The 23,346-nt window shown below is 44.0% G+C and overlaps 1 protein-coding gene across 4 annotated transcripts in view; it reads right to left on the bottom strand.

Annotated features, from left to right (window-relative positions):
* Positions 1-23,346, bottom strand: part of KCNAB1 (potassium voltage-gated channel subfamily A regulatory beta subunit 1) — a 370,921-nt gene that overhangs the window by 224,255 nt on the left and 123,320 nt on the right. Inside the window, exon 1 of one of the 4 annotated variants that reach the window (XM_007521075.3) lies at positions 15,948-16,945. The exons of the other annotated variants lie outside the window; for them this stretch is intronic. Within the exon in view, the coding sequence (XP_007521137.1) occupies positions 15,948-16,168 (221 nt within the window). The 5' untranslated portion in view covers positions 16,169-16,945. Of the gene's footprint in view, positions 1-15,947; positions 16,946-23,346 lie in introns of those variants that run through there. 4 annotated transcript variants of the gene reach the window in all.

A 23,346-nucleotide genomic window follows, 5' to 3' on the forward strand; every position in this document is an offset into this window, starting at 1 on the left:
ACAGCACTGCTTCACTGCTCATGAAGCTTCCTCCCACCCCTCACCCCCCTGCTTGTGGGAGACTGGAGGCTCAAATGTGGGTCCCTGTGCATTGTAACATGTGTGCTCAATTGGGTGTATCACTGCCTGACCCCAAACTAGTCTTCTTCAAGGGAGAAATACAGTCCTCTCTCCCATTTTAGGTTTATGATCCAATCTCCTCCTGGAGGTCATGTTCCACACAACAGGGTCACAGGACCTGCACCAGCTTTCCTCAGATGGTGTACACCCTGCCAGCTGTCACAGAAACCACCTTCACACTGTAACTGTGCGTCACTTACCTTTGCCCATTATTGGCATCATGTTCCCATAGCTACTAATGCACTGCAAGGGGGGGGAAGCACAGAGTGGTTTAAAATAACAGAGAGCAAGCAAAAGGTAAGCGGCATAAATAAAATGTGTGATGGAGGGAGGGCTCCACAGTTGAGAGGTGCTTGGGGAGTGGACGCAGAGTCTTGGCTTTTGATTGGTAATTTGACCTCCATGAAGTGAGCATTGTTGGTGCACTTTCTGGCACAAAAAAAAAAAGTACTGGGGTCTGGGAGATAGTGTAGTGGCTGCATGCCAAAATGGCATACCTGAGGCCCCAGAGGTTGCAGTTCAATGCCTGGCACCACCATAAACTAGAGCTGAGTAGCATCCTGGTTTCTCTCTTCTTCTATGTCTCCCCCTATCCTTCCTTCCCCCCTCTCTCCTCTTCCCTTTCCTCCTCCTGTGTTTCACTCATGAAAATAAATAAAAACCTTTTTAAAAATTAAGAAAGGGTTAGAAATTACAGCAGGGCTTCTTACAAGTACAAATACTGAAGGATCAGGTGGCTGTATCAAAAAAAAAATTTATTTATTTATTTATTCCATTTTGTTGCCCTTGTTGTTTTATTGTTGTAGTTATTATTGTTGTCCTTGTAGGACAGGACAGAGAGAAATGGAGAGAGGGGGAGAGAAAGATAGACACCTGCAGACCTCCTTCACCACTTGTGAAGCGACTCCCCTGCAGGTGGGGAACTGGGGGTCGAATAGGGATTCTTGCCAGTCCTCTCACTTTGCGCCACGTGCGCTTAACCCACTGCGCTACCACCTGACTCCCGTATTATTATTTTTTTTAACCAGAGCACTAATCAGCTCTGGCTTATGGTGTGTGGAAGATTGAACCTGGGACTTCAGAGCCTCAGGCAGGCACAAGAGTCTTTTTGCATAACCATTATGCTCTCTACTCCTGGCCAGTCAGGTGGTTTCTTAAGGAATACATGTCCGTGCTTCTTTCCCATACCACCACAGGCCCGAGCACCTTCCCATCACATTCTTCAGTGTTGGATGGGGCTACAGGGCTTGGCCCTCTTCCTGGCTAAACCCCAGTGACGCAAGTACTCCTGTGTCTATTCTCTGGCCAGGTTCCCCTCCCCACTGCCCTAATGCCCATCCTTCAGTGGGAGGACACATCCCATGTTCTCCTTGATGCCTCCCCAAAACTCTAGTTACAAATGTTTCTCTTCCCTTTTTTCCCTCCTACAATACTGTTTCTGCCTCAGCTCATTGGGTCCAAACTGCCCATTATTTTTCTTCGTTAGAGTTCCTACTGCTTTTAACACTACTCCTTGAACTCTTCCTGAACTCAAGCTCCCTCTTCCTGCTGGGGGGAGGGTTCAACCAGGCCACTCTAAACTTCAAGAGTTGGGATACTGCTCAGTATTAGAACGTATGTTTCCCTCATGCAAGATCCTGGATTTAATACCATGCTTTCTCCCCTCTACCTAGCACCCCACCCCCACCTCACCCCCACTAAAGGTAAACCTTTTCAGTCACTTTTTTTCCCCCAAATTTTATTTCATGAGGTAAAGTGAGAGTCTCACATGATAGAGAAAGAGAGAAAAAGAGTGCCACTCAGGCCCACATAATGCTGGGGATGGATCCAACCAAGAGGGAGTAAATGCAATGGTGGGAAAATACAAGGTAAAACATTAATAAGCTACAGTTTATTCCAGCATATCCAAGGACTCAAAGGGGGGAGGAGAATAAAGGATGTTGGGGCCCCGTTGCCCTACTATGGAAGAAGATGACAATTTGGTGGTGGGTGAGAGGTGACAGTTAAAGTTCAACTTATAGTGTAACTTACAGTTATAGGTGCCAGAAGCAGTGAGATTTCACATTTTGCTGATAGACATCATGAGACTTGGAGGCAGATATAGTTTTTGAGCCATGGGCAATTTCATTAGAGTTGGATCTTTTTAATTTTTTTATTGTATTTATTTATTTTTTGGATAGAGATAGCCAAAAATTGAGAGGGAAAGGGGAGACAGAGGGAGAGAGAAATAGAGGGAGAGAGAGGGAGGGAGGGAGAAATAGAGGGAGAGAGACGGAGGGAGAAGGAGAGAGAGAGAGAGACCTACAGCACTGCTTCAGTTGTGAAGCTTTCCCCCTGCAGGTGGGGGACTGGGGGCGTGAAACTGGGTCCTTGTGCACTGTAACTTGTGCGCTCAACCAGGTGCACCACCACCCAGCCCCCTTAGAGTTGGATGTTTATGACCACCTTTAACTCCCATTCATGTCCTCCTCCAGATTTCCTAATGCAATCTAAGTCTTAGAAGCTTTTACACGCAAACAGAAAATAGAAAGGAAGGAAGGAAGGAGGGAGGGAAGAAAGGGAAGAAGGAAGGAAGGAAGGAAGGAAGGAAGGGAGGAAGGAAAGAAGGGAGGGGTGAAGGGAAGAAGGGAAGGAAGGAGGGAATAATTTTCAAGGCCAAGGTTACACACTGGAACCATACACTGTAAATCAGACATTCTGGTTCAAAACCTCAGCTATAGTCTTAGCCCTGAAAAAAATCCTCTGACATGCATCTTCAATCGTCTCATTATTTCTTTGTCTGTCTTACCTGAGTGAATCTTAGATGCAGAGACAGCGATGAGGACACAGTGCATGCTGCTTAGGGGGTTCTTTTCATTCTCCTGTCTCTAGAGTAACACAGTGACATGATAAAAGGGGTGAAAGATGTCCATGGCCTAATACCCAAAAAAAACCCCTGAAAATAACATCTTCTTATATAGTGGGGGTGGGTGGGTGAGTGGGATTCTGCAGATGTAATTCAGTAAAAGATGGTGAGATGGGAAGATTATCCCAGGTGGACTGAATGGCCCCAATAAGTAGTCCATAGAGGAGGGAAAGTAAAAAGAAGATCTGAAGGCAGAGGCAGAAGCTGCACACTGAGCAGGGAGAAAGGAGTCAGGAGCTACGAAACACAGTGGCCTAGAGAAGCAGGAAAAGACAAGGAGATGAATTTCTACCCTGCTGCCTCCTAGAGGATCAGCACCCTGATGACACATTGCTTTTAGACTGGAGACTTCCAGAGCTAGGAGAAAACAACTGTGCATTGAGGCAAGGCACTGACTTTGTCATAGTTGGCTGCAACAGCAATCAGGAACTAACAGAGCACTGGATGTCCAGCTGTGCGTCCTAAGGATACCTGCTGTCTCCCTGTCAAATTCTCTTCATGAGTTGAGCCAGAATTACAGAAGGTCCACCGAAGCCCTCAGAATTTCACATGCGGGGGTGTGGAATCTGGAGAGTTCTCTGGCAAACATTCACTTGTGTCTCTGATTAAGGAATGATCTGTGCTTTCAGGCAAAGAGATCTACCTGCCTCACGATTCCCCAGAGACTGCTTTTAGAGAAGCTGCATTGAAGTAAAGCTGAAACCTTAAAATGTCTTCCATCAAGATGAAAACTGAGTCGTTACTGAGCGAGAGGTTGTACATTAGGCCATGAATATCCCATAACACTTCCTAGTTGAGTCTCTTTGCTGGTGTTTCTTTTCTCTGTAACAAAAGGGAATATGTTTTCCAACCAGATGAAAACCATCTGGAAGTAGACTAAAACTTTTTTTTAAAGCATTCCCGTTTTTTTCTATTGATGCAAAAAATTACAGAAATGTTTGTGCCTAAGAGGCTGTAAATGGAATACAGTCAAAATGTTGTTTGCATCAAATGACCTAGAAGAATTCTTTGCTGATTCTAGAGCTGAGAAAGAAGTAGCACTCATGGGGCCAGGTGGTGGTGTACCTGGTTAAGTGCACACTTTACAGTGTGCCTAAGGACCTAGGTTCAAGTCCCTGGTCCCCACCAGCAGGGGGACCATTTCATGACTGGTGGAGCAGAGCTGCAGGTGTGTGTCTCTTACTCTTTCCCTATTTCTATCCATCCTCCCCTTTCAGTTGCCCTCTGTCTCTACTCAATAATAACTAAATAGAAAGATTTAAAAACAAAGAGAAGTAGGATTCATTAAAGTCAACTTATTTACACAGTTGATTTTTAAAAGGAGCTCGTTGCTGTGGTCTCAGGTCAAATGCACTTACAAAAACCTAAGAACCAAGTTTAAAGTGGAAACTCATTTCAAAAAAAAAAATAGAAAAGAGGGCCCTTTATTAGCATATGTTCTTCAGGAGAAAAGCTTGCTTTCACTTATATAAGAGCTTTGCTAAGCCAGATGGCCCTTCCAAGAGACACGAACTCATCATGGCGAACACTGTGATTTGAATTTCCTGCATCTGAGGCCCTTCAGGGGCTCTGTTCAAAGATGGCAATTTCTATAAATAAAATGTTAAAAAAATAATAAAAATTAAAAATAATAATAAAATAAAATATGGAAATTACTGATACAGAGAATTTTTCCTGTTAATACTATAGGTACTATTTTCTTTATATTTAATCCTGTTTGATGTAAAAATAAAAATTATATATAAGACTAGGCAAGGATAAATATATCATCTGTCAAACTGTTTGTTAGTTTTTCTAGCAAATAAGTCAACTATGAGTTGCGATTCATATATCAAATTTGACCCTTTCCTCCTTCTGCAACTCGAGAGATTTCAAGTGTCATTGCTATAACCTTAAGCTGGTAATCTCACAATGGTTGTTTCATATCAACGCAGTCATCTCAATCCTGCCAATGAACAAGTTAGAATTTTTTAAGGACTTTACAGCAAGTTTTTGAAAGATTTCCTTGAAACATTGAGAATTACTTTTTTTTTCCCCCTCCTAAAACAGTAAGGATGACTATGAAATGCAGAGTATGTTTCTGCTGTCAGGTGACCTTGCTTTTCTGCAGTGAAAGGTTTACTCTTTCCTGGGACTTATGTCCAGATCTGATGACTTAAAGGAGATGTAACTATTTTATGAAACATTTTAATGAGAGTCATCATTGCAGTTGGGAATCAGAAAATGAAATCTAGGCAGAAGGGACTGGAGCCACCCTGAAATTACATGTCCAGCCATGGTAGTGATTATCAAATATGAGAAGCCTAGGAGGCAGGAAGTGACAGCTAGATCATTTTCTTTGCAACTGGGGATAGGCCAAGAAGCTTCCAGTGAAATATGAAAGGGGCTGAGTCTATCACACAGAGATCTTGTTATGATAATCTATGATAATCTGTTGTTGTTGTTTAATATTTATTTATTTCCTTTTGTTGCCCTTGTTTTATTGTTGTAGTTACTATTGTTGTTGTTATTGATGTTATTGGATAGGACAGAAAGAAATGGAGAGAGGAGGAGAAGACAGAGAGGGGGAGAGAAAGATAGACACCGGCAGACCTGCTTCACTGCCTGTGAAGTGACTCCCATGCAGATGGGGTGCTGGGGGCTCGAACCGGGATCCTTACACTGGTCCTTGCACTTTGTACCATGTGCGCTTAACCTGCTACGCTACCGCCAACTCCCTGTTGTTGTTGTTGTTGTTTGAAACTCCTGGATGGTTTAGCATCCAGGTTTAGGCTGGGGGAGCTGGTGTTTAGTGAGACAGAATCCACTTCCTAATGTCCATAGGAAGTTGGGACCCTCTAGCCTGCCTCACACCCCTTCATCTCACTACTGTGTCACATCTTTGTTGTTACTTATTTTTTGGTCTTTAATTAATTAATTAATTTATTTATTTTGCCTCCAGTTGCTGGGGCTTGGTGCTGGCACTACAAATCCACTACTCCTAGCAGTCATTTTGCCTTTTCTTTTCTTTTCCTTTCTTTTTCCCTAGTTTTTTTATTAGGTAGGACAGAGAAAAATTGAGAGAGGATGGGCAGATAGAGATGAGAAGAGAAAGAGAGACACATGCAGACCTGCTTCACCACCCCTGCAGGTGGAGAGTAGAGGCTTAAAACCCGGTCCTAGTGCTTGGTGATATGTGTGCTTAACCGGGCGGGTGCTCTACTACCTGGCCTCCTACTATCATTATTTAATTATTGAATAGACAGCCAGAAATCAAGAGTAAAGGGGGAGATAGAGAAGAAGAGAGACAGAGACACCTACAGACCTGCCTCACCATTCATGAAACTTCCCCTTTGCAGGTAGAGACTGGGGGTTTGAACCTGGATCCTTGTGCACTATAACGCATGTGCTCAACTAGGTATGCCACCACCCAGCACTCTTGCCTCTTAATCTTCTGCCTTCATTTTCCAGCCTAAATGGTTGTTAGGATCTTGACACTAGACAAGAATTCTAAAGGGCAGAGGTAGCATAATGGTTATGCAAAGAGATTTATGCCCTAGGCTCCAAAGTCCCAGATTCAGTCCCCTACACTAGCATAAACCAGAGCTGAGAAGTGCTCTGGGGAAAAAAAGAATCCTAAACCCTCACCTTATTGCTTCCTCTGAGGATTTTGGGGCTTAATGAATGATTCTAATTCTTAGAAAGAAAAGCCAATTTTTTTTTTCATGACTTCCGTGAAAGATTACACAATATTTCTTCAGGGGGCTGTGCAAATAGTTTCTGCAGAGTACACACTGGAAAAGCAGGACAGATTTCTCATGAGGGCTGGACCAGATGGCCCATGCCAGAGCTCTCAGTCCTCCCTGTTGTTGATTCCAAGAAAAAATCATGGCTGGGCTTCTGTTGTGGTTTCCAATCTGAGGCACTTAAACAACCTGCAGTGAGACTTTTTAATGTGCTGAATTTTTATTCTGATGCTCAGAAGTAAGCTTTCAAAGGGATTTCTACAGGCACAAAGGGGAAAGAAAAAGCCCCAATGGTCATCTCACATCCAGGTTTGGAATGCAGCACTGTCTCACCACCCATGACAGAGGTTAAGCAAAGATATTTGCCTCTTTAGACACTAGGATGCTGACCACGCCATTAGCAGAAAAGCCAGACACCAGGGTTCTTACATAGCAGGGCCTTGGTCTGAGAGATGAGTGTGAACTGCAGACTGTGGTATGTGTAGAAGGAAATTGCATGTTTCAATCACCTCAGCTCTTCACTGTGACAGTATCACTAGGAATCTGCAACCCAGAAGCTACACAGGAGCCTCAGGGATCCTGCTTTGTCTAACCATAGCCCTCTCCTGACTCCCAGAGTAAACCTAATCAAGGAGCCCTGGCAACATGGCGTCTAATGCTCCCTCCCTCCTTGTCAACATCCACTAACTCACTCATTCCTAGTGATCATCCAGGGTGAATAATTCTCAATGATGACATGTAAGGATTTAAGACTTCCGTCTTAAATTCCTCAGTCTGTTTGTCAGTCCTCTAATTCTGGAAATATTGACAAACTGGACCCAGAGATTTTCTTAAGCCTCTAACAAGATTCATTTGCAACATTGTGTCTTTTTAAAAATAATATCTAATGGCTAGTTACCTGAATGGCTTTGAAATTTTTGTAGGAAAAAGTATGAATCAACCCTTCTGAATTCAACTCTTCTCATAAAAGGGTTTTCTCTCCTTAAAGGAAAATATGCAAAGAAGCCAAGAGTTCTATATTTAGGGCAGAATCATTGAGCCCAAACCCCATACTGGTCATGAATTAACACACTAAGGATAGGCCATAAATTTTTTTAAAAAGTCAAATGTATGAATCTGAATTTTATTTTGAAAATAATGTGTTTATTTTTCTCCTCTCTCAGAGCACTTCTCAAATTACCCAAAGTTTTTGAGAAAACATAAAGATTTGTTCTGAGGCATGTTTGCAGAAAAATTAAAGATTTTCTAGAAAATAAAATAACTTCTAAAGAGGTTCACAGAGTGGATGGATACAGGGTTAAGGTCTTGTCCACAGCAATACAAGTAAGACTGCAGTTACTGCATGCGTTGCTTCTAGAAAAACTCTGGACTTATTCCTTAACTTGCAGGTATACATGTACATAACACACACACACACACACACACACACACATTGTACATGTACATACAGGTCACACATACACAGACAGATCATGTAAACACCCTCTGCTAAAACCATGGAACTAGAACAAGGTCTAGTGACAACCTCTGGGAAATTCCCATCCTCCTCCATTTCTCACCAGCCCATGGATGCCAGACTCCTGACTGGTGTTTGCAGAGGTGGGATAAACTCTTTCAGAGTGAATCAGTGACTAATTTTTAGGACGGTCCTCCACCTCCCTAGCCTCCCCAATTTTCTTTGAGGGAGAGAGGAAAACCCACAATCATGGGTGTCAGTGGAAGTGACAATAATATTCTTTACAGAAAAAAAAAAAACTTGGCACTTTAAATAAGCAAGCTGCTCTCTTCTCTGGACTAAAATCAAATATTTCTATTTGAAACACATCCACAGAGTTGGCTCTTCTCTTCCTCCTCTCCAGCCACCAATTTCCTCCCACTTTACCCCTACAGGTGCTTACATGCACATGCACACACACACACGCACACGCACACGCACATGCACACACAGAGAGTGCCTTTTACATAATCAGCTGACAAGACTGATCTTTCACTTCAATTGCTTTGATTTAAATCTGCCCACCCTTTGTGGGAGGTAGAAAGCGGTGCATGAGATATGAGCTTTAATAACAAGGCTGAGAAGGGAATGGCCTGGAAAGGCATCTAGCTTAAGATTTTCCAAGCAGTCTTGGTTCTGTATACAAAAATAGCGAGTGCTATGGAATTCAGCATAAATTCTCTTATTTCAAATTTACAACTCTCACATTTAGGTGGGGGAACAACTGCCAGAAGAATCCTTTCTTTGACACCCTGTTCAAAATTCCATAATGAATCCTTGACTGCTGACGTTCGTCTTGCATCTACATGACTCCCACTGACACAAAGGTGCCATGTTCCAGCCCTTCTGTACTTCCCCCAAGATGCTCTCCCACCATTTCCTGGTCAAAACCCTCTGGCTAATTCTATTTCTCATCACTCTATGCAATCTTGGGGTCACACTGGTGCTCCACTGCAGTCTGCTGCCCTCTTCACCTATGGTCATTTTAATGTTTCTCTTACATTTTAATGTTTCTCCGTTGAACATTCACAGGTCATTTCCCAACTCTAACAACCCCTGGTGAATAACTTCAAACTAAATGACAGTTACTGACTGTTTCCATTAAGATAGACAGTCTGTTGTATAATCGCTAGTTCCACTACATTATGAATACTTGGAGACAACACTCTTTGAATCTCAGCACTTATTAGAGTCATTCATTTCCAAGCATTTACTGCACAGCTATTGTGTGCCAGGTCTCCCAAGTTACACACCGAAGTTACAAAGACCACTAGCTATTCACAGATCAATTTGAAAGACACAGAAGCAATAGATAATAGCATCACTATGCACTCAATCACTCCTATTACAGAAGTCAGAAGCAGATGCAGTCAGCACACTAAAGAGCAAGAACTTAATGCTAGATGGGGTGGAGCCAGGGAGGGGTTCACAGAGAAGGGCAAGCTAGAGATGGGTTTGGAGGTAAACATAGGAATCTGTCAGCCTTATAGATTAAGAAGGGCAGAATGCCAGGGAAGAAGGACTAGTTTGGGAAATTATACAGAGACACTAATATGCAAGAAAAATTAGGACTCTTTCAACTAGGTACTTCTGGCAAAGCTCGAGGCATGGAGGTAGATAAGAAAAAAGTGATGAATAGAAAGGATGATTGAAGCTGGACCATGGAAGAGATTAGGAGTCATGGTAGATAGCTGAGACTTTGTCCCCCAAAGATATAGAATGGCACTAAAAGAGTCTGAGAACGTTATCATCTGAAGGTATCTAATACCTGCTATCAATCATGTTGACAATAACCTCATTGACCAGCAAAAGATCTCCAAATTCTGTAAAACATCCATGCCATGGGATACTATTCCATAATAAGTGAAAGTAAACTATTGATAAATCAATTTGAATAGATCTTTAGAAAGCTATGCTTAGTGGGGGGGGGGGAATCAATCCCCAAAGATTATAAACTGCTCTTGAAACAACAAGATTATAGATATGGATCACAGATCAGTGACTGCTAAGGGTTGGAGATTGGGGAGGAAGAAGGAGGTGCAATTACCAGAAACTTCTGGAGGCGAGGCTAGGCAGCAGCAGCAGCTGCATTTTAATCTCCCAGACCAACTAGGAAAAGCAACAAGCATCACCTGAGAACTCAACAAGATAACACCACGATCTCTTCAAAAGCCCACCAAGTCATAGGTGAGTGGAAATGTGTGGCTCATGGGCAGGGAGGGACTGAGAGAGAGATTCCTGGGGCTAAAAGGCCATACTTATTCAGGAGCAGCTAGTGCCAGTCCGGGAGTTTGCCAGCTGACACACCACTTCCAGTCTGAGTTTTAACAGCAAAAAGTGTACTGAAGGGAGGAAAAACAAAATCACCTGAAACTCACCAATTTACAACTGTGAGTTTCCATTGCTATTGTCACCTCAGAGGCTGGAATAGCAGCAGGAAAACACTACACTGACATGGGGGCGCAGAACTGGCCAGGTGATTCAGGATCAAATCTACCCTTCCAGTGGTCAGGAGGTGTGGCTATGGAGTTCTCCTGATAAAGTAGGAAAAACAGTAGAGAATTTCCTCAAAACTCACCAAATACAATCAGGATTTATTCAGAAATTCACTGGGTCACAGAATGCTGCTGGCTCTGGCTCTGGCTGGGTGTAGAGTGGGGCATAGAGCCTGGGACTTTGGACCCTTGGGTGTGAAAGTCTCTTTACATAACCATTGTGCTATCTATCTTCCACTGTATTTTATCTCTTGATCACTAGTGAGTGATTAAGCTAAAAAAAAAATCTACTTTTAGTTAAAAAGTTCCCAGGTTCCCATAACCTGCAGGAAAAATAGCACACAAATCACTGAAAATATAACAAGGGTTTAATAGTACTTCACCTCAGGGATTGAGATAAAACAAAAACAACTGTGAAGATTTGCATTTGTGAACTCTTAAAGTACATTACTTAGACACAAACCAATTTAGGAGGTATAGTTACAAAAGGATACTATTAAAAGTTTTGTGGTGATCAAACAGTTTTATCCCTCACTGTGTTGCATATGTGATGAAGTTGCACGTGTATATGCGTGGAGACATACACGCATGAAGACAGATGTTACTGGTAAAATCTGAACAAACTCTGTGGATTCTGCCAATGTGGATTAACCAGTTTGATGTTGTGATGTAGCTGTGCAGGATGTTAGCGTTGGGGAAAATTGAATTAAGAGTAAAAGAAATTCCCTGTACTGGATTTTTAAAATTTATTTTCCCTTTTGTTGCCCTTGTTGTTTTATTGTTGTTGTAGTTATTAATATTGTTGTTGATGTCGTCATTGTTGGATTGGACAGAGAGAAATGGAAAGAGGAGGGGAAGACAGAGACGGGGAGAGAAAGAGACTGCAGACCTGCTTCACTGCTTGTGAAGCGACTCCCCTGCAGGTGGCGGAGCCAGGCCTCAAATTGGGATCCTTACTGCTTGTCCTTGTGCTTTGCGCCACGTGGGCTTGACCTGTTGCGCTACTGCCTGACCCCCGGATTTTTTCTTTTTACACAAACCCTAACACAGTGTGATGAACTCTAAGATGAATATATATATATATATATATATACAAAACTAAGATAAAGGAAAATTCATGTATTCACAGAAGATAACTAAAAACTACAGGAATGGAATAGTCCTGGTTGATTGACATACAAGGTAACCCAGAAGAAAAAAAATTAGGTGGCACCTTATTCTATTGGGCTGACAGTAGCCATTTAGTCTCAGACTGTCTTTATCATCAGCCTTGAAAAAACAACAGCTAAATTTATGAAAGAGTCTTTTACAATGGTGATATGATTCTACTAGTGGTGACTTTGAATATTTTATTCTTTTTAAAAAAATTTTATTTATAAAATGGAAACATCAACAAGACCAAAGGGGTACAATTCCACACAATTCCCACCACCAGAACTCTGTATCCCATCCCCTCCCTTGAAAGCTTCCCTATTCTTTATCCCTCTGGGAGTATGGACCCAGGATCATTATGGGGTGCAGAAGGTGGAGTATTTTATTCTTACAGAATTCAGATGCTTCCCACAACTATACATTATTTCTAAATTCATGAGTTCTGGATTACTGGAGTCATGGGTTATGAGTTGGGCTTGAAAAATCATAAGGTATCGTTATATAGGTAGAAGTCACTCTACTAGTCTACTAATTAGTTGGTCCTAAACTGTCAGGTGGTTGTTAGAGCAGTGTTGTAATCTAAAAGAAGTCCCTAGGATGGCAAAAAGGTGATAGATGTGCGATAGGTGATAGACTTTTACCCAAGAGACAACCATTAATCCTGGAACAGAAACAGAGAAGAGGGCTTCAAAATAGACAAAATAAAATTGGTCAGGGTGTTCCAACCCCTAAAACATTACTTTCATAAGAATCTCTTACAATAAATAATTATTGCCTTTTTTCCCCCTCTTATCTGTACTATTTCCCCAACCTAAATTTAAATTCTAGCCCTTCTCTGGATTCTGTACCTCAGTGTTCCCATTGTGTGCTTGTTTTTGACAATTTTCAAGTGGTGGGATTTTTTTCCCCAAATCTGATGAAAACTATTAATGTGCTGCTCAGAGAAATGCACAAGAACAGTGGGGGAGATAGCACAATAGTTACGCACCAGATCTTCATCAAAAAAAAAAAAAAAGAAGTCCCAAGTTTAATCCCTGGCACCACCATTAACCAGAGTTGATGTAGCTAGTATTCTGGCGACTCTTTCTCATTAAAATAAATATTAGAGGGCTAAGTGGTGGTGTACCTGGTTGAGAAAATATATTATAATGTGCAAGGACACAGGTTCAAGCCCCTGTCCCCACCTGTAGGGGGAAGCTTCGTGAGTGGTGAAACAGTACTGCAAGTATCTCTCTCTCTTGCCTTCCCCTTCCCTCTCAACTTCTGTCTGTCTCTACCCAATAAGTAATAAAACATTTTAAATAAAGTAAATAATTTTTTAAATTTTTGTTTATTAGAGACAGAGATATAGAAAGGGAAAATTTTATTTATTAGAGACAGAGAGACATCTATAGCACTACTCTACCACTCGTGAAGCTACCCCCTACACACTGGGACCAGGGGCTTGAACCTGGTTCTTGTGCACTGTAATGTGTGTACTTAAACAGGTGTACCACCACCTGGCCCCATAAATAAACATTTTAAGAAAAAAATTCACAAAAGTCCATTTTTAATCCTCTTTGGAGTCCATCGACCCCAGACTATGTAGGTTTATAGAAATAATTTTCAAGGATGAGACTATCATTATAAAAACATTAGCCACTAACTTTGTATCCTTGTTCCTTGAGTTATCTCTTAATAATTTACCCAAGACAAACAACCCCCCCTATCCTTTTTGCATTATTTTTGTTAGCTATTATCATTAGCAAATAGACCACACCTGTATACTATGTGTCAAAGAAAAGAACAGTTTGGCTAATAAAAATACATCATGTTTGATCTCTTTCTCCCTCCCACTACTGTCTATCTCTCTCCAACCATAAAACATCACAGTGTAGATTGGGTGCAGCCTCAAGTCTTTCATATGGGCCATCTGAAATAGAAATTGGAAAGAAAGAGGGATTAGGTTACCCCAAACATGCACACAGTCACCAGCCTGGCACAAACAGAATGGTTCAGTGGCTATAAACAACGAAGAACCCAGAGCACACCAAACGCCACAGATGGCTAACTTCTGTCATAGGCTAACTTCCTCTCCTAAGTTGCCAGGAGAGAAAGCTGTCTGAGTGAAACCTATTCACACACTTGAGCTTCTGGCAAAGAGGGACTGTTACCATCCCATCTGAGCTGAGCTGCATTACCAGAAGCATCTTAATGGAAATGCCTTCTGCAAACTCTCCTAAAACCACACTCTGCTGATACCATAGTGCAACTATGAGCCCCTGCCACAAGAAATGTGGGAGGCAGTCCTGTCTACTTTGACTGGTTTACGAAGAAAAGGGTCAACGTGTTACTCCAGTGCTGGAGAGCACAATCCAAACCACCTCTGTGATCTTCCTTCACCTTGAGGGTCATCTATATCCTGGTCCCTACTCCAAGGCAGATGACAGCCAGTTCCATGCTACCACTGTGGGTACATGCCACAGCAGCAGCAGTAGCAGCAAATGCCAGTGCGCAGGGGGCTCTGCAGGTTAGTTAGTGACCTACCTCCATGGGTTAGCTTTCCACTGCCCATCATAGGCATATTGGGAAAGCAGGGCTACATGCACAGCTGACACTACAAGATGTGGCCTAGGGTCTAGCAACTGCTGATGCACTGCCATGGAGCTATACAGGGATCTTAGTGGTGTAAACACACACACACACACACACACACACACACACACTTAGGGCTTGTTTTCCTAACGACTCAAAAATGAGGCTTGGTGGGTTTTTTTTGCAGCAGGCTTTCTTGTAACTGCACAGAAACTTTTTCATAGACAGCTTTTACAGAAATTGGTTTAAATGCTTATTTCAGAAGGCCCACATGGGGCTTTTGCTTTTTTGTTGTTGTTTGTTTGTTAGATGTATAGTCTTTTAACTGTGTTAAGTTCTCCCTACCCTAAAACCCAGTTCCTAACAAAGCTCTATGCTAGTAAGGCACAATCATGCTTGCAAGGAAGAGTGAACAAAGCCTTTGGATGCTGCACCATCAGCTTTCCTACTTTGCATTCGCAAGCTCTCTTGGAGGGTAGGAGAAGCGTCATGTTGAGGAAACAGAGTCAGGAAGGTCAGAAAATAAGCAGCAGTAACAATAAGGCAAGGTGCACATAACTGAATAATATTTTCTGTTTATCAAATTTAAGTCCTTCCCTATAATATTAGGAAGATATTGTCAAATATTATCAAGAAGACATCCAATGATGTAAAGGAACATTAAGAAAGTTGGAGTTAGGGATCTTATAAGGAAACTGCAGAGAAGATAGCATAATGGTTATGCAAAAAGACTTTTATGTCTGGGGATCCAAAGTCCCAGGTTGAATCTCCTGCACAACCACTAGCCAAAACTGAGCAGTGCTCTAGGCTCCCTCTCTCTCTCTCTCTCTTTCCCTTTCTCTCTCCCCCGTCTCTCTGTCACTCATTAAAGAAAAAAAGATCTTATGAGGAAACTAAATAAATGGCAATCAACTCTTTTCCCCAATCTGTATCAAGGCACAATCTGCATCTAATTCAAGAAGAGACTTAGATTTAACTGATTCAGTGTCCCATCCAATTTATGGCGATGGGTGTTTCTTCTTAGAACAAAACTTCCTTAAAAGAAAGCCGTGCATAGTGTTGCTGGCCTTGATCTTTGAGAAGATAAAGAAGTGTGCAGTACTAGCTGCAAAACTATTTCTTACCAGTACAGAAGCTACAGTCTGTACCATGAGCTAGGAAGAACCTATTTGCTGTGGAAAGGCTATCCTGGGCTCAGTTCAATGTACAGACTGGCGCTGTGTTATTCGCTGCAGCCTAGAATTCATACAGATGCTAAGGTGTCTATGACACTTCCAAAGACACACTATGGGCCACATTTTTGAACCCCGGACACAAAACCACACAGCCACTCTTGCTGCTCCCCATTCTGAGAAGCTGTCAGAGACACCTGAGCAATCTAAATTAAGCAACCTGCCCCAGGGTAAATCGCTTTCCCTAAGGGCTGCACCTCCTGGGGACCCCTGGACAGAGCATGGGCAGCCGGAATGTGACGCGCATACCTATATTTCATGCCAGTCTGCTTCGCAGTAGACTCCTTGAGAGAAATGTGGTGCTGGGGGGTGAAGGTGCCCAGGCTGCGGGCGATGATCGCTACCGTACGGAATTTGGCCCGGGCTGCGTTCACCACATTGGGGGCGGTGGAGCTCTGCTTGCTCAGAAGTCGGTCCTCGCCATTCCTACTCTTCAGATTGTGCTCTGTGCAGGCTATGGAGACTTGCATTGCTTCCCCCGGCGCGCACGGTCCCTCTCAGAACCCCAAGACACAGGCGGTCACACAGGGTAGCAGTTGAGGTGTGTGGGGGGGGCTGTCTGCTCGGCTTTTAACCTCTCCTGCCCTTCCCCCCCCTTCCTGGGGGTGCAGTCAGAGCTCAAGTCAAGCAAGTGACAGGCGTGGCTGCGGTGCAAGGCGGACTGCGTCCCGGGCACCCCGAGAAGTCCACGGCCAGTCTTGAAGTTGTCCCAGCAGCTGGAGCGCGCGGCGCCTGGCAGAGGTTCCCGGGCGGCAACCCCGCTGGATCAAGAAGCCAGATCCCTGCAGTCGGGAGGCTGGAGCGGAAGGCTAGGGCTGCGCATCCGTGCGGGCAGCGCACAGCTCCGCAGGGAGCTGGTGCGCTAGGCGTGGATGCGGGCGCGCTGGGGGCGCGGGCTGCTACGGGCGCTCGCAGACCGCAGGGCGCGCCCCGGCTCGCTCCGGAGTGCAGGCGGAGTGCTCGCCGCGCGCGCCCCGCATCCCCCGCGCAGCTTTCCACGTGCCGGGCCTGGGGCCGCGTCCCTGTGCACTCAGGCCCCGCTCCCTCTCGGCCCGGCTCCGGCAGGACCTGGGGCTCTCAGGACCCCTCCCCACTCATGCTCCAGCTGCCCCCAGAAGGAAGCCCAGCCTGTAGCCGAACCCGCACCCGCGCGCCTCTGCGTCTGCTGGGAGGGGCAGGCTTTAAGGGACTCCTGGCTTTGTGAGCGGCAGGGAAGGAATCTTGCAGGATGGAAGGGAACCCGCCCAGCCAGGAGGGCTGTTGAGAAACGGGGCCCTGCTCCGGTTGGGTTCAGCCCAAATCCTGCTGCAGCACCACTGTGGGAGCTGGGGGTGGGGGTGGGGGGAGAGCTGCACCCCACACGTCAGTGATTTAGCACGCGGCCCTGTCTGTGACTGGCTTTTGCTCCAACAGTTTGGTAACCCTCGTGATTCGCTTTGCCAGGGTTCATTTTTCCCCTCAGCACATTTTTTAAAAAGCAGATAAGCCCGAAGTTTCCTGAAAAGTCACCGTGTACTTTTCTGAGGCAAGTCTGTTAACTTGCTGCAAAATCCAAGCTGCCTCTCAGAGGAGGGAGAGGTGGGGGAGGATGGTGGAGAGGTGACTGAGGTGGCTGGCATAGTTCCCCGTGGGTGGCTGGCATAGTTCCCCGTGGGGCAGTTCAGGTCACATGGCTGGGACCGCATACACTGCATCTGGTCACTTATAGCCAGCTGGTGAGGACAAGTGCTACCCCAGGCCAGGGGTGGACAGTAAGACACCTGATTGTCAACTCTGATTGCAAAGGAGGTGGTGCAGTGTCCCTTCAAAGTCAGGGGCAAAGCAATCACTACATACATGCACCTGGACCACACCAAGTACTGCTCTCTCTATGCAAAGCATGGGAGCCAGGCTTCTCTTAGAGATGTATGACAATGATATTGTGGCTTTCGCAAAATCCCAACAAACTCTGCTGCTATCAAGCAAAAACAAGACGTCAGGAAACAAACAGCAAGAAAACTAGGCTTCTATCAGCAATATCTGTGAGCATGATTTCTGTTCTAGGCAACAGGGGGAGATTGGGGGCGGGATGGAATTGCACTGTTCCTCTCCTCAAGAAGATGGCAAGTTGGGCAAGAGGACAAAGCAGTCTTAGAGGCACTAATGAGCCACATTGGGGCACATTACCTATCCACATGACTGGTGCAGATGCAGTGCACTGGAGTTTAGCAAGATGGTGACCAAAGGGGGCTGAAGAAAGCCTTTGTTTTGATGGGCTCCCCATACTTGTACTGAGTCCCTATTAGGCACCCCAGATTTCTTGTTACTGGGGTATAAGGTGGGATTAGACAAAGGCTGACTTCCAGAAGCTCTCTGGTACCCAGGAGCCCACACAGAGGCTTTGCTGACTTGTGAATCTGATGAGCAGAAGAAAAGGGAGGCTGTTTTAGCTGTTTTATCAGGTGTGGAGAGGATAGACACCCTAGCTGTGTGCATGTGACTGAAGAAGAAGAAGAAGGAGAAGAAGGAGAAAAAAAAGAGAGAGTAGCAGCTCTGATCACTTCTTCCCAGCCACACCAAGCTGCAGGAATGAAAATTTCAGCTAGTATTATATACCAGTTTTGAATTCTATTCCAGACAAGAATCTCAGCCTTCTATAAGCTGCAGATAAGACTTAAACCACTCAAGTCATGGAGATAGCATAATGGTTATACAAAAGGCTCTCATGCCTGAGGCTCCCATGTCCCAGGTTCAGTTGCCAACACCACCACAGGCCAGAACTGAGCAGTGTTCTGATAAAAAACAAACACAGGGGGTCAGGCAGTAACGCAGTGGGTTAAGCACACGTGATGCAAAGTGCAAGGACCGGAGGAAGGATCCCGGTTCGAGCCCCCAGCTCCCCACCTGCAGGGGAGTCACTTCACAGGCGGTGAAGCAGATCTGCAGGTGTCTATCTTTCTCTCCCCCTCTATGTCTTCCCCTCCTCTCTCCATTTCTCTCTATGCTATCCAACAACAACGACATCAATAACAATGATAATAATAACCACAACAATGATAAAACAACCAGGGTAACAAAAAGGGAAAAAATGGCCTCCAGGAGCAGTGGATTCATGGTGCAGACACTGAGCAATAACCCTGGAGGCAAAACACACACACACACACATACATACACACACACACACACACACACACACTCCCTTGCCCTCCAAACTCTGTCCATAAATTAAAGGGTAAATCTGCTGTGTGATGTGCAGTCCTGGGGAAGTCATTTCAGCATGGGTCTAGGGTGGTAGAAATGGGCAAACAAGTAAGGATGCCTCCCTCCTCCCCTCAACTCCTGAGAAGATATTCCTGAAGCAAATCTTTGTTCCCTGGAATGAATAACAGTGGGTAGGGAGGAAGTAAATCATGAGAGCCTTTATTTTTTTATATTAAGCTGGCTCACAGCTGATCAATGTGAACCAGGAAAGCAGTCAAACTGAGAAGAAGAAGTGGGAGGAATCAGAAAGAACAGCTTATTGGGAAGGAAAAAATAAAAAAGGAAAACAAAGCATACTGAGAGGCAAGAGGAAGCTTGATGATGGCTGCATGGCCGGAGGCTAGGGCCCTAATGGCAGGGCAGAGAGCATGAGAAGGAATGAGAGGAAGCATGAGAATGGCTAACCCTGGAGGGTGGAAGGGAGCATTGAGGTCAGCGGACACCTACATAGCTCAAGCAGCTTTCAGGTTTACCATGAGTGAACACAGTGATGCTTAAATGCAAAAGCAGAAGCAGAACTGGGCACAGGTTAGAACAAGACAGCATATGAGGCAGAGCAACTCGGAGACATCTTCTCATCTCATACAGGTCCTAGCAGAGTGCCGTGTGCATTGCAGCCTTGGCTCTATAAATAATTCAAAGCAGAATAAGGAAGCAGAGGAAGGAAAAAGGAAGGAAGGTATGTGGGAAGATGCCAAATTCTTGGATCAACTTTGTTCCTTCAAAAAAGGGAAAGAATGAAAGTCCTGAATGCTCTAGTTTCATGTGCAAACAATTGCCCCACATTCATGTCTGCACCTCTGGTGTTTCCACAAGTGTCCAGCATCCACACCAGCCTCACAAGAATCAGAGATGAGGAGAGGATGATCCCAGGGAAGATTCATCTATTGCCTGCAGTGTGTTGTAATTTAACTTAAAAAGGGTTTGGTGGTGTTGGGGGCTGCTGCGGCACATAAAAGGATTCACAGTGGGGAGCTGGGAACTCGTTTAAACAATACAAGGTTTATTAGGGTGAAACAGGTAAAAGGCAAAATAAGCACTTATCATCAAGGGTTAAAAGTACGCTTGGTCCATAAAGTCTGAGTATAGTTATCGAAAGTTTAGTCCCATAAGATTAACAATTATCAGCTCTGGTAAAGGTTGCTCATGGCTGTAGAGGAGTCTAAAAGTTTACCAGGTAGCAGAGTCACACGTGTTCAATTCCCAGGAGAAGTAGCCATGGTGGATGGATGCCTGGAGCACCTCCACTGAGATGCATCTGACCAGGAGAAGAAGCAGCAACCAAACAACCAGACCTGCTCAAAGTCCCAAGCTTTTATACATTCCCTTCTCTGAAGTACCTCCTCAGGGTGGTGTCATTTGTATGCTAATAGTCCCAAACTCCTGCTGGGGTCACAATTCCCCACTTCTGATTACAGACATAGACAAGATGTGTCATCTGTATGAGCATAGGAGAAATAAGCAAATCTTGAGTGATTCTAGGGTTACCCCTGCAAGCTCTGCCTTCACCCCCCCCCCCCCAGAGTGCAGGCACAATAACTGGGTATCAGATAAGGCCCTGATAGCCTGAAGATCTGTGGTCTAGTATCTGTTTCTAACCCAGAAACAGTCCATCACTCAGGGAAACTCAGAACAGAAACTTATAGAGGTGTCCCCAAGTTCAAGTGGCTCCTGGGTGGCAATTGTGGCATATGCAGGGACTGCTGCAATTCATGCTTCAGCTTGTGTTTTTGTGAGGAGTTCGCAGATGAGAGGGGCTTAACTGCTCACCGTGGATCCAAAAAGGACCTGTGAATGAGAAACTTGAACAAACATACCCTATGCCTTAAGTTAGTAATTTTATTTCAGTCACAAAGGCTAGAGAAATCACGAGGCATCTGCAGGAGAAGGAATAGCTCTGTGGAGAAAAGTAACACTTAGCAGGTATCTGATCAGAATTATGCAGCACAAAATTTAAAATATATAAAGCTCCTTGCATTCTGTTCATGTCTGAGAAATAGCCCTTTCAGGGTACATACGGTGTTGCACAGTTACTCATGTAGCAGGGTAGTAAGTCATGCGAAATGCATGTTTAGAAGAAGTAAGCCTTAATCATAAACATATTTAGGGTCATAGTCAGTCTAATAAGGAATACCTCAGCAGCAAAGGCCAAGAAAGTGTTCACAAACATGGGTTGCTTTCTCTGCAATAGGTGGCATATAAAGCCTGTAACAGTGTCCACAGAGATAGGAATACATTTCAACTTAGCAAACCGAGGGATGTGTGAAACATCCATTTTTCAAAATCAACATTAAAAAGGTATACTGAGATAAACACCATAAAGGGAGGAGTCACACCAGTCTAGGCATACAAAAAAAAATGGCTCATGCTATACCAGAGAAATATCCAATCATTTAACTAGAGCTTAGTACTTAGGTAAGAGAAGGACTGGGAATTAATAGCTGGTCAGTATATGTTCTGCATGGTCAGTACCAATAATTCTAGAATGTGCTTGAACTAGAGAGGTTAACTAGAGCACAGTAGCAAAACATCTGTAAAAGCTATGGGGAGAGGACACAAAACACTGGTGGATACAGTTTCTATTCTTTCACTTTTGGTTAAAAGACAAAAAAAGATCGTGTATATCACGATCAACAATGGCTTTAGGATAAACTTGAGTCAATACATACATACCTCATATTCAAATAAATCACTTCTCCATAGAGAGACCAGAAGGTTAAAGACATAACTTATAGTTAAGCAATCTGTTAAGATTCATGCCTGTAGTAAGTGACTATCCTTCAGAGTCATCCAATAGTCCTCATAGAGCCAGGGCCCCGCTTATCATTATCTGGCAGAGAATTATCTCCTGCATAAATTCTGGATGGACAGTGGATTGCCCAGTGAAAGCCTCTTTTACAGAGTGGGCATTTGGTTAAGGGAGGTTTTAAATATCTGTCATCTCCAGATATCTTATAATAAAACTGTTTGAGATTCACTTTGCAATTCTTTTGTAAATGGGCCTCGCTATTACATTTAAAACAAACCTTGTTTTGCATGGGCTGTACTGAGCCCACCACATACGTGGCCTGATTAAATGTAGCCATAACATGTACTTTATGGATTTGAGTCTGTACCTCAGTACATGCTTTGATCCTCTGAGAAATACTTAAATCTAGGTCCTTAAGTGGCCCAAGAATTCCTTTACAATCTTGGTTTGCATTTCCATAGGCTAGTCGCTTAATTAAAATTCTGGCTGCTTCTTTATTCTCTACTTGTCTACTTATAGCTTCTTGTAACCTATCCACAAATTCTCTGTAGGGTTCTGTGGCTTCCTGAATAACAGAGATGAAAGACTCTACATGAGTGCTAGGTAACTTATCACTTATTCTGACTGCTAATTGCACAGCAAGGTACCTGACATTTTTTTCTAATGTTCTTATGTTCACTAGAAGAAGTAACGGCACTCTCACCCACTAACTGACTGGGTGAAATATCTCTGGGAACCTGATCTGGCCAAACTTCATATTCCATCTCAGTTCTTTCTCCTGTAGGGAGCATGGGGAAAACATCAAATTTAAGGCTTTTGGTCAATAGGAATTTTTCTGTTTTTATCACTGGTAGCAGGCAAATCTGAGTCTATTGTGGGTGAAGGCAAAGGAGGATGAGGAGTTAGGAAGGACTTTAGTGAGTCACGTGGCACAGTAGCAAAACATCTGTAAAAGCTATGGGGAGAAGACACCAAACACTAGTGGATACAGTTTCTATTCTTTCACTTTTGGTTGTCATTTGTATGCTAATAGTCCCAAATTCCTGTTGGGGTCACAACAGCAGTGGCGCTTCTAGCTCTTTCCCATGACTGACCACAGCCATGCTCACATGCCTGGAAGAACAGAACAATGTGTCTCGAGAGTCTGGAATTAGATAACAGTTGCCTGTAAGGATGTTCACTCCTATTAAGTCTGTGCTAACAGACCACACACTAATTAAACTGGGGAAATTATATTTGGACTAGGTATCCCGTTTATCTCATACAACTGGATCTGCAGGGGTTCTCACTGCTATTATTTCAGATTCAAATAAGACCCATAAACATCAACGTAGAAGTAGATAAAAATGTAGCTGTAACTGTAAGTGCAGATACAGATATTGCTAAAGGGCTAAATTCCCATGTTGAAGACCTGACCCTCAGTAAGTTGTCAGAATGGGACTGTTGCAGCAAGGGCCAATAAAGAGGCTACTGAGGCACAAGGAGGGCACTGAGATGATGAACCCTGGTCATATGAGGCAATCAGGACATAGACAGGCTCAGAGGGAAGTTTATATGAAGATACAGGGAGAAGATGTGTCCTACAAGCCACGGAGAGAAGCTTTGTAAGAAACCGCCCTTGCCAGCACCTTGATTTTGGATATCTGGCCTCCAGAACTG

The sequence above is a fragment of the Erinaceus europaeus genome, chromosome 9, assembly GCF_950295315.1.
Source record: "Erinaceus europaeus chromosome 9, mEriEur2.1, whole genome shotgun sequence".
NCBI classification, from domain to species: Eukaryota; Metazoa; Chordata; class Mammalia; order Eulipotyphla; family Erinaceidae; genus Erinaceus; species Erinaceus europaeus.